Source organism: Plectrocnemia conspersa, unplaced genomic scaffold (genome assembly GCF_051122295.1).
Source record: "Plectrocnemia conspersa isolate PC_06_02 unplaced genomic scaffold, ASM5112229v1 ptg000002l, whole genome shotgun sequence".
NCBI classification, from domain to species: Eukaryota; Metazoa; Arthropoda; class Insecta; order Trichoptera; family Polycentropodidae; genus Plectrocnemia; species Plectrocnemia conspersa.
Genome location: NW_028277166.1, coordinates 29,364,288 through 29,375,397, shown reverse-complemented (window position 1 = coordinate 29,375,397; position 11,110 = coordinate 29,364,288). Strand labels below are relative to the sequence as shown.

Sequence of the window (11,110 nt, the reverse complement as noted above, 5' to 3'; positions counted from 1 at the left end):
ATAAAAATAAGCATACAGATAGAATTTTTCCGTTCGAATACGAGAGAATTGCGATTCGCCTTGACCCGAACGTTTCTCGGGGCGCTTTGCTCAAAGCGACCATCCGTGAAATTTCCATTTCACGCAACTCCTACACCACCACCGCTACCTCACCTGGATGTGTCCCGCTAACGTTAACGTTGTCAGACTTTGGAAAAAACGAGCTCGTCCTACTTTGCAAACACTAAATACCACTAGATTTGATTAATTTAATATTAACGTATCAATTGATGTTCGTCTAAGCTGTTTTGTGCCTGGTTGTGTGCGACATGTCAATCGCGATGGCCGATTGACCGTTGCCTTCTCCCTCCCCCATCCCTGATATACCATATCCGTCTCCTTACATTGATTAGTGATGCTGGAGACCGTCGATAATTTGGCGCGGGTGCCACCTGCGACATCCCAGGTAGGAGGTCAACTTATAAGACATTAAAATGAATATACATACATGTATATTTAGCTCACTTACTTTTTGAAATGCTACGACGAGACAAATTTCAGATCGTAGTTATATTGGCGTACAAATTAAATTTAAATTAAAATAAATTAGTGCGAAATTTACTGTTACTTTTAAAATAATAATAGTTCGATATCATAATTGCAATATGTTGCTTTTTTAAGTCGGAAATATATTACCGTCACTTTGTAATAGGCTTATATTACAATTTTTTTGTAATGATATTTTTAATTAAAGAAGCTTAATTATATAATAAAAAAAATTATTATATGTGTAATCTTTTCTGTATAGAACTTTAAAATTAAGTAAAGCACATAAATATCGTGGTAATGGCCATGGTATTGGATTTATTGGTAGATATTCGGCTTTTCTGATGTCTATTTATCAAAAGTCAAATAAAATATATTGTTGAATATACTGAAACTGAAATATTTTTTTAATATATAATTTTAAATTTTGGCTACGAGCTTTCCCACTCGATCAGTTGTCAAATATAAAACTTGTTAGAGAGACTCGAATTTTAGTATTTATATTATATATTATTCTTTCGGAACCTTTCTCTCAAACCTGTCGAGCCACTGATTATCCCTCTCCGACCTCGGGAGTACTTCGCACACATAGGCTGTTGTTGATTGTATTAAACTTTTATCTATTAGAAATTTTGATTATTTTCGTAGCACGCTTTTGTGATGATTTAACAACAATTTAAATTAGTTTATTTATTACTTTATTTTCTATGTTGCCATTGGTGAAAGTTGTCAATTTATTGTCCATCTTCACTAATGTATACTTATCGACTACCCTTGATACTTACGTCTTCCTTTCTCGGGTAAATATTTAGTATGACATATAATATTTAGTATATTTAATAAAACTATTGACTAAATCAGAGATTTCCAAACTTATTTACATAAAAATATGCTTAGCGCTTTTTTTAGCCAAGAAACAGAAAGATACGGTTTTATTTTTTTATATAATTGTAGCTGCTTCTCAAAATTTTACGGTTGCTTGTATGCGTGCGAAGTAGTGTGACTATACATTCTGGTTTTCGATTTTTTTCATTTCTCGAAAAATGATTTTGATAAGAGAAATGTAAAAGATTTATTCAACTTAAAAGCCTAAAACAGACAGATAAAGTATGTAGGTATTCCAATTTTTGGTGTTAAATGGTTTCAAATGGGTGAAACTTGATGAATTGGAGATGCAACTTGGAGAATTTCAAGACAAAATCTGGCCTCAAGAGCTTGTCAACTTATGGTCCAAACTTAAATATCTTGAAAAAAATCGTTAGGGAAACGAAGAAGAGCACCACTACGACAAATAAATTTGGAGTGCTTGGAACATTACCAGACACTTTTAGGACCATGAAAAACGTATCGATGGCTTTACTTATAATTTTTTGTACGTACTTTTGTAAGACCTTATTCTTGGCGGTAAATAACATTTTGACTAGGGTTCTCGATTGATTATTCGATTTTACAAATTATTTGCCCAACTTTATAAATATTCATATCATTGATCAAATATTCATTAATAATATCTCGAATGAAATTTAAGAAAAATCTTGCTTACTTGAGCAACCCAGGTAGTCGTTTTTTCTCTCGATGGTATCGCTCCAAAATCCGTGGTACTTTATGCGCCTTAATTTTGTTTTAAAATACGTGACAATCCTTCTTCTCATTAAAAAATGTTATTACGTATTCAAAATCTTCTGTATGTACTATGACCGAAATTCGCAGAATTAGTTGGAATAAAAAAATGTTTTATACAATTTTTTATTTGAAATATTTTATCATTTTTGATACAATTATGTCTTTAAAATGTTTTATCATTTTTGCTGAATTAATTCTTGTGATTTGAAAAAGCTGAAATGACGTCCTTGATCAAAAGAGATGTAATATTTAATTAAAAAAATTCTTTTGGACGCCTTTACGATTATGAAAGTAATTAATGAATCATTAACATAATACAATTTTACAGGCAATTAATTGGTTCAATAAATTGATATCGGTAAAAACCGAGAAATATATTAGGAATACATCCATTTTTTATTAATTATTCAAATAGTTAAAAACTACGAATAATTGAGAGCCATATATAAAACCCATAAAACAAACTGACTAACAGATTAAGTCATAAGCGCTTGCTTAAGCTTGAAGTTAGTGAAATACCAACGTTTATTTGAAAATTTAGCAAATGTGCAAATAAATATAAAAAATGTTACTTTACAAATATTACAATAAATATTTTTAGATGTGCTACAAAAAAGGTCTGCAATGTTTTTTTATTAAAACGTGTGATTAATAAGGTTATAGATGAACATTTACCTGTCATTTTAAGAACTGTATCTTCGATGCGTATCGAGTGGGCGTGACGAACTTGTGCATAATGTACACTAAGCTGTTTTCAATTTACTGTATTTTATTTTATTTCGAGAATACTTGTACTCGTGTCGATTAATTAAGCAACAAAGAATCTTCTCAAGCGGAGTCGACCTCTTCCGTTTCATTATCGACTTATGATAATGCGGTCCGGCCTGTTTGGTTTTACGCCGTTTTTACGCCGCAACACAGTCGGATAATAAAATATTTTCATTGCGCAGCCTCGACGTATTCATCCGGGGGCGAATCATATTTTTACGGCTTCTCTCTTCTCCCTCCTCTTACTCTTCGCGAGGTATAATAAAACGCATCGTCTACTTCTCTTTTCGTATATATATATTGTATGTATAATTAAATACAAATTTATTTTAAATCACAATTTGTTTAATTGATACGTCACGCTTCCCTCTCTTTCGTCTCCTATTTTTTAAAACATATTCAATATACACGATATAATATATTCGCACAACACACCGACTGATTATGTACACCATAATAATTTAATTACGTAATCGGACAGGACTTCCTTTTTGAGCATTCTCTATTACATTATTGCGTCGCAGCTTTTTGACTCGTTGTTGAATAATCGTTAACCTAACATTTCGTATATATGTATATATGATATCGTATGTACAGTCGCTCGATAAAAATATAAAAGTTTCACAAAAAAATCCAAATCGAATCTATTCTCGCATAGGCCGAGTGGAAACGAGCTTGAGGGTTTCCTAATTAGAAAAATAAATTAGTCGTTTATATAATTATGTATACTATACAAGTGTATGTATGTAATTAACAACGCTATGTACACTGTTATAAATATATGTATCTTCGTACAGTACGTAAATGATTATAATATATACGCGCTACCCTATGTGGCGATATGAGGCAGTGGGAATATTAGAGACGAACTCGACGAGGTGTATTGATATTATTGTTATAATAAATAGCCAAATCCAAGATAAACCACCAAATTTTACATTGACTAGATCCGTGCGTTTAGTTGGTCTTTAATCTCAAACATTTATTACATCGAAAATGTTTCTTATATTCCAAACGTCTCATATAGTATCGTAAATAGTGCGCGCGTCCGCCCTTCATACATTTACGTATCGAACTGTAGAGAATTTTAATTCGACCGTCTCAGGCGGGTTATAAAAATAGAAAATTTCAACCGATCGGCAGCGCTTTGTCGATAAATAGCAGTCTTTTCGGCGAATCGATCGATACGTAGGCCTAGTCGAAGCGAAACGGTTTGGCATTAGGATACGCGATGATATGACTTTTAAAGCTTCGAATACATAACGGTAGTGGTAACGCGGCGTAGTCTTTGGTTCACTGGTCGCCGGGTTCGCTGCGGGTAGACGAATGATACTCCATCTTCCCCTGGCCTCCCAGAGACTTGGTGGTGGAGAAGCTAGTGAGCGCTCCGGCCTTGCTCGCCGGAGAGGGGCGCGAAGATGATGTTCTCGAGTAGTGGTGGTTCAGCAGCTTCGTCGGCTGAACGCGATCGTAGAAGTTGGGGTCTTCGAGCGCGTCAGCGTCCATCAGTCCGAACGTGGGGTTCTCCTGTGTGCGAATCTCGCGATAGTCGCTCAGCTGCTCCTTCGAAGACTCCGCTTTATGCTTGTCTAGATTCTGCGATCTCATCGTATGCAGGCGATGGCTGCGCCTGATGGTGCTGCACGGCGTCTGAGGCAACGAGTACGTCCTCTCTTTAACGCCGCTCCTGCTCGCCGCGTAGCTCTGACCGTTCGCTCTCGCAGGGGGAGGGGGGTCAGGTAGGTCCGAGTTCATCTGAGGAGCGTCCGAGAACTGGAAGACATTCGACCTGTCGTTCGAGAAATAGCTGTCCGAGTAGACGTTCCTGTTGTAGTAGCCTCCGTTGCTCGCCGGATACACCTCCTCTTCGGGCTCCTCGTTCACTTTGCTCTGGCTTCCGGCGCACATCTGGATCCATCCCTAAACACGAGGGTCGATGTAATCTAAGCTATTGAAAAGTATAAACTGTCAATAACGCTCACCCTAGATCCCGGATTCTGTTTGCAGCTTCCGATGACCGTGACCGAGGCGTATGCGGACGGAGAGTGTCCTGAGTCGTCCAAGCTTGACTTCCTGTACGATATCATCGAAGCGTCAACCTCGGCGTAGTCCGGCATGTTCTGAGGGTTGATCTTGTCGTACTCGGGCAGCAGCCCCGGGTCGTTCGCTCGGCTGTAATTCGCGTCTTTGCCCGACTGCCTCCAAGAACCGGGTCTATTGTCCATCCAGAGCAGAGAGTCCGTCTTGCTGATGCTGTTTTGATTGTAGGAAGAGGCGAGCGCGTGCGGAGTCGTTGACTTCAGATTGAGCTGCGTCACCAGGCTGGTTCCCGTAGATCTCGAATCTAAACCGCGATAAAAGGAATAGGGTGTTTTCGAAAACTTACGCAATTTATCACTCACCATATAGATTAGGAAGGGCGCTCTTTTTCGACAATAAATGATGTCGGCGAATCAAAAAGGTGACTACGAACAGTAGAGTCATCATAGTGACCATAGATCCCAAGAGCGCGATGAACCACGTTTCCGACAGCAAGTCACCGGGCTCTATCTGCTGCGGATTTTGGCCAAGCGAGTTTCTAAAGAACAAACGAGAACTTCTCAGAACCAATTTTATGAATTGACACAGGCAGGTGTGGATGACGACGCTGACCTAGAGTGCGGATGATTCAGAAGCTTAGAGGCGGGGTCCATGTCAGTGGGCAGTCTAAGAGCCGCGGCCGGAGTGTAAGGCCCCTCTCCGGCGTCAGTGGCTGCCGCAAGTTGCAGCCAATATGCCGCGGAAGGTTTGAGACTTCCGAGAGCGACTCCCGCGGCGGATCCGTCTTCGGAGGTCGACACGGACACGTTGTGGATCACGCGAGACGCGTTAGTGGCCTCCTTGATCACCACGCGGTAGTAGCGAACGATTCCGTTGTGAGTGCCCGCTGGGGGCGGCTTCCACTTCAAGTACACGAAGGTGGAGTTGAGCAGGAACGCTTCCACTTGCACGGGTGCATCGCTCGGAGCTGTACAATAAAAAACAAGCGATTAGACAGCGTTTTAAAACTATAAAAATAATATTTTATACTACCGTCTTCCAGCGTTCTAGCAATTTTTGAGTTCGACGGCCGTCCGTCGATGTTTCTGTAAAACGGCACCAAAAAGAACTCATACGTCGTATACTTTGCAAGGCCAGAGACGGAAAAACCGGAAGCGCTCCCCGAATGCAACACCGTCTGCATGCTGTACTGTCCCGCGGTCAAGTTCGCGCCGTCCAGCGGCCGATAATATATGTAGAAACCCTCCACGTTAAAAGAGTTAATTGTCTGTAAAACGAGGATCGTTAAAGAAAAATTTGGATGATTTTTGCATATTTAATCGTATGCTCACCTCCCACGCCAGCTTCACCATAGTGGAGTCGACCGGCATCACTTCCAAGATCTGCACTACTTCGTCGGCCTGCAGACTAGCTCTGGCCTCGGCTACGAGAGCTGCCCCAGCGCCGTCGTCACCGCCTATTAGTGCGTCGTCGCCGTCGCCACCTATCACCGCGGTCTCTGAGAGCATGCTCGGTGGTGAGTAACCGTGAGAGTTCTCCGCCCTGACTAAAAACACGCACTGCGCTGCGGGCTGAAGCTGCTTTTGTGTATAAATCGGCTGCTGCAGTCTCCTTGCTACGACCGCCCACGACTCTAACCCGCCTCCGAACATTTCAACTCGATAGCCGAGAAGAGAAGATGAGCCGAGTTTGACGTTGGGCGACCAGGCTATCGTCACGCTAGAATCCGTCACGTTCTTGACGACAGGTCTTCCGGGAGCACCCGGCAGCGTGGAGGGATCGGGCCCCCTGAAGAAGTTGATGCTGGGGTTGGTCGGAAGGTCCACTTTGAGTGTGGCGCTCCATACGTATTTGCCGTGCTTAGACGAAGCGACGCACGTGTACACACCCGAGTCCTCTTTGTCCAAGTTGCGAACAGTCAACGATCCGCTCTCTGAAATGTTGGTCTTCGGCGAAGGCAACACCGGAACAGATCCGCGGTACCACGACACGACCGGATCGGGCGTTCCCACTGCCACGCATGGGAACTCTGCGATCGACTTGATAGGCAGCGTCTGATTGGAAGGTCCGTGGACGATGATCGGAGGCGGTCGGTCATCTTCGGAGGTGACTATGAGTTTGGCGCGACCGGTGACGGCGCCAGCGGAGTTGATCGCAGAGCAGACCACCGTTGCGCCCGAATCTTCTTTCTTGGCTTCGCCAAGTGACAGCTTAAACTTTCCGTCGACAGCGCTGGCTTCGAACCTGCCCCAAGTCACTCCGGGGAAGATCAGCGTGTGGTTGCCTTCCAGCGACCAGAAGACGGTGGGTTTCGGATTTCCGCCCGCAGAGCATTCGTAATGCGCCTCCGTCCCCGCTTCGACGCTCTGCGCGATTGGCCTCGCAGTCAGGAAAGGAGGCGCTATGAGAGGATCTTTGATTATGCGTTCGTTTTAAATAATAGGTAATAAATAATAATACTCACAGTGCACTCTAAGCACCCCAGAGGCAGTGATGGCTCCAACTGAATTATCGGCTTCGCAGCTATACTCGCCTTCGTCTTCGAGCACGATTGAGTCGAGTCGCAAGCTGCGATCTTCCAGAATGTGAACTCTCCCTAGAGGCATGTTGCCTCCGCCAGCAGATCTCCTCCACAGAACGTCGGGCAGAGGATCTCCGCCTACTCGACACTGGAACGTGACGCTGCTTTCCGTCAAGGCAACCGCGTCGTCGGGTCCAGCGATCAGGTACGGTTTTACTGCAAAAAAATAAATATGACGATACGATTCACATTATAATAAACGAAATGCACTTACCGTGCACTCTGAGATGCGCGATTGCTGATTCCCTCGAACCAACTATGTTCTGGGCTATGCACTGATATCTGCCGTCATCCATCTGGCGAAGATCTTGAATGACTAGATTCCCGCCGTCCACTATGCTGATCCTAAGTGACGGAAACGATAAAATATATAATAGGTATATAGCGGTATATAATAAAGTAAATACCTAGAGTTCTCCTCGAAGTCCAGCAGCTGGCCGTTCTTCTTCCAGGAGACTGTGGGTTCCGGAGTTCCCCTGGGAGGTGCGCACTCCAGGAGCGCGGTGTCTCCGGCCGCCGCTCTAGTGTCCGCCGGCTCAAGACGGAAGTCTTCCCGCAACACTGAACAACGAAAGTGTCAAAATAAATAACCGCGCAAGAAAGGGCAGGTAAGCTTTAGCAAAAAAAGAAGATAAATTGCTATGGCGCTCCCTTTATATTCCCGGGAACGCTTTTCTCTCGCGCGGCCGCTAATGAAAGAGAAGCGGATATCAATTTTCCGATTCTATGTATCGAGCGCGTGATTTATGGCCGAGAGGAATAAGCGAATTACGGCGGTAGAGGAGAGGGGGGTCGAGTAAAAAGGGAAGGGGGGTCGTGTTTAGAAAGCCAAGTCGGGCAAAGCGAGTAAATCAAAGGTAAATAGCCTGCAGCCGGGGGTTAATTCGAATCGGCCGCTTTCATCTGCGACGATCGATAGCTTAATTGCTTCGGCCGACGTGCCTCGCTGCAAAAACTAATTCAATTACCACACGTTAATTTATATATATTTGTTCGGCTGTGTAACTTTCCAAGTTAAGTCCGAGACTTCTTCCTCATCCTCGTCCTCGTCCTCGTCTTCCGCCTCCTCTCGCCGAGCGGACAAAAAACGATAACGACCGCTTCCTATCGCCCCATTTGTCGGCCCGCATTTTCCCGATAACGTCTAAATATGTTACAAGCAAAAAGTTAACTTTTTTATATTCTCCGATATAACAGCGAAAGAAAGAGATTCGTTCGTCTAATTTGGAATTCGACTTGCCATTAGATGCGCTCTCGACGTAAGACGTTCGACAGTATGGTTTGCGTAGGGCCCGAGTTGAATTTATTTGTTGTTGTTTCTAAAACCCCGTCGAGTCGAGTGAAGTTTCTCGAGATTAGTTAACGTTGTTATGTTATAAACGGCTTTGACTGCTTTGTTGTACAGCGTGCACACGTTAACTTTCGCTCGTTAAATTTCATAACTTTAATGAATCTACTTATTCATTTAGCATTTTCATTATCTAACTCTTATCTTAACTCAGATGTTAACCAATTTTCAATTAGTTTTTATTATTTTGTATTCGTTCATAAAATTATTATATTGTGATTCTCGAAATTTATTCTTCAAGAACCTGCTATAGACTAAAAAAAATTACGCATGGGAATCAGTAGAATGGTAAACGTTTTATAGATATTTTTTTTGAAAATCCGAAAAGTTTTTTTGTATATTGTTTTTGTGAAGTAGCAATAGCTCTTATTGACAATTGTCTGCCGAAGGGTTCTAAATTTTTTTGTTAAAACAATTGGAAAATATCAATTCTGAACTAAGCTCGAAATTTCAATAAGAAATTAATGAAAAATTGTTTAATCGAAAAAAGCAGACATTGATGTCAATAATTAAATATTTGCAAAATCTAGAATCTTTCACCAGTCAAAAAAAATCACTTCTTTACTTATTCTTCAAGAGCAGGAATATGTAAAATGAGGAACGAAATTATTCGCGGAATATTTAATGGCTCGACGAATTTTAAGGACCCTCGCAACTCCATTAAATCATTAAAAAAATTATCATTAGCGCAACATTTAGAAAAAAAAATTTCAGACTTACAGAGAGTAGTGTAAGAAAACCACTATCTTACGGATTAGTGAGGAAAAAATTCAAAATATTTTAATTGACGAGCAAGAGAACTAATAATTTATAGTCTATATTTGAAGCCTTGTTGTCAATTAAACCAACATCAACATAAAACGAGAAGAATTTTTACACAACCGAAATTTTTTTAACAAAAAAAAAGAAAGGATGTGGGCTTCTACATTTTTTAATGGATTATTTTGAGAATTAGTTGTAATAATATATTTGCATTACCTTACTGTATTACATACATTTTTTCACACATCAAAATTTCCCGAGAAATTTGAGAAATAAAGTCAAGAATTTACATTTTTCGAGAAATGAAAATCGTCGAGAAATCAGAATGCCTAATTCTACCCAATAGTCTTTAAGCACTATATTTGTCAGATAATTTTTGTTTTGAATCCAACAATCCTGCTATTATGAGCATTTAATTTATAGTTTAAAAATAGCTTTGAAACAACACACACGATACAATTACAGATTCGATGTGTTCGCTTGCAGATACTTGAAATCGAAAGAAGCAAAGCCGTCACCCTACCCGGCGTTGTGGCGCCAATTAATTGTTCCAGTGCAACTCAAAGTTCTAAAAACAATTCCAGATGTTTGAAAATATTTGGTAATGGTTATGCACATAAAAGCTTGGCTAAAATATTGTAACCGTGGAATTTGTCAATTCTTTCCCATGCAGAATTACGTAAATAAATAAATATAAATTAAAAATAAAAAAAATAGATAATAAGTCAATATCAAATTTGAATAGATTTCGAACATCATTCTACAAACAAAGCCTATGCAAAACGAGATCGCATCTGTTTAAAACGCATAGTGTCTAAAAGCTCAAGAAGTCTTCTATACTCAGGTGTAAGCTCGTTAAGCTCGAAATAAACGGAGCCGTTTATCTCAGCGAATCAATATTATAAGTTATAAGTTTAACATAAAAAAAACATACAATGTACAATTGCGAAAAATCGAGCACGAAACACAATATTCGACGTTGAAAATTTGAAAGCGTAACAATTTATTAATTCTACTCTCGCAAATGTTGTATCCATTATGTGGGCGCACGCAGAAAGTCTCGCGTGCGATAATCTCGGAAGAGACACTTATAGCTGTAGCTGCGTTGCTTTACGGCTACACGCACGCTACATTTATCTTATTCTTTTCTTTTTCGCCACTTACTCCCCCAGCGGGGTCTTAGCCATTGCGAGAAACTACGATTCGCCGCCGAGCGGTAATTGTTCTTTGATACACTCCAAACACCACTTTGCCACACCGCAAACACACACACACACACACACACACTATTATATCAATCGGACGCTGTGCCTTTAATTATCGACGTCCGAACGACATGAATATTTCATTATTAGCTCATTGCGTCATCTATCAATCAGCGTTTCATATTGCTCTATTGAAATTTTCCTCTTCTAAATAATACAATAGGTTCAACGACCAACCTATGAGAGTGAGTCGAATAT

The 11,110-nt window shown here is 40.9% G+C and overlaps 1 protein-coding gene across 2 annotated transcripts in view; it reads right to left on the bottom strand.

Moving 5' to 3' along the window:
* Positions 1-3,192: 3,192 nt before the first annotated feature.
* Positions 3,193-11,110, bottom strand: part of LOC148238259 (protein sax-3-like) — a 48,151-nt gene continuing 40,233 nt past the window's right edge. The window contains exons 3-11 of one of the 2 annotated variants that reach the window (XM_088206135.1): positions 7,945-8,098; positions 7,752-7,882; positions 7,421-7,693; positions 6,288-7,357; positions 5,989-6,223; positions 5,569-5,923; positions 5,319-5,494; positions 4,899-5,260; positions 3,193-4,836 (exon numbers count right to left, since the gene is read on the bottom strand). In XM_088206135.1, coding sequence (XP_088062261.1) covers positions 4,210-4,836; positions 4,899-5,260; positions 5,319-5,494; positions 5,569-5,923; positions 5,989-6,223; positions 6,288-7,357; positions 7,421-7,693; positions 7,752-7,882; positions 7,945-8,098 — 3,383 coding nt within the window. In that variant the 3' untranslated portion in view covers positions 3,193-4,209. The remainder of the gene's footprint in view (positions 4,837-4,898; positions 5,261-5,318; positions 5,495-5,568; positions 5,924-5,988; positions 6,224-6,287; positions 7,358-7,420; positions 7,694-7,751; positions 7,883-7,944; positions 8,099-11,110) is intronic. The other variant, XM_088206136.1, reaches the window with a different exon arrangement.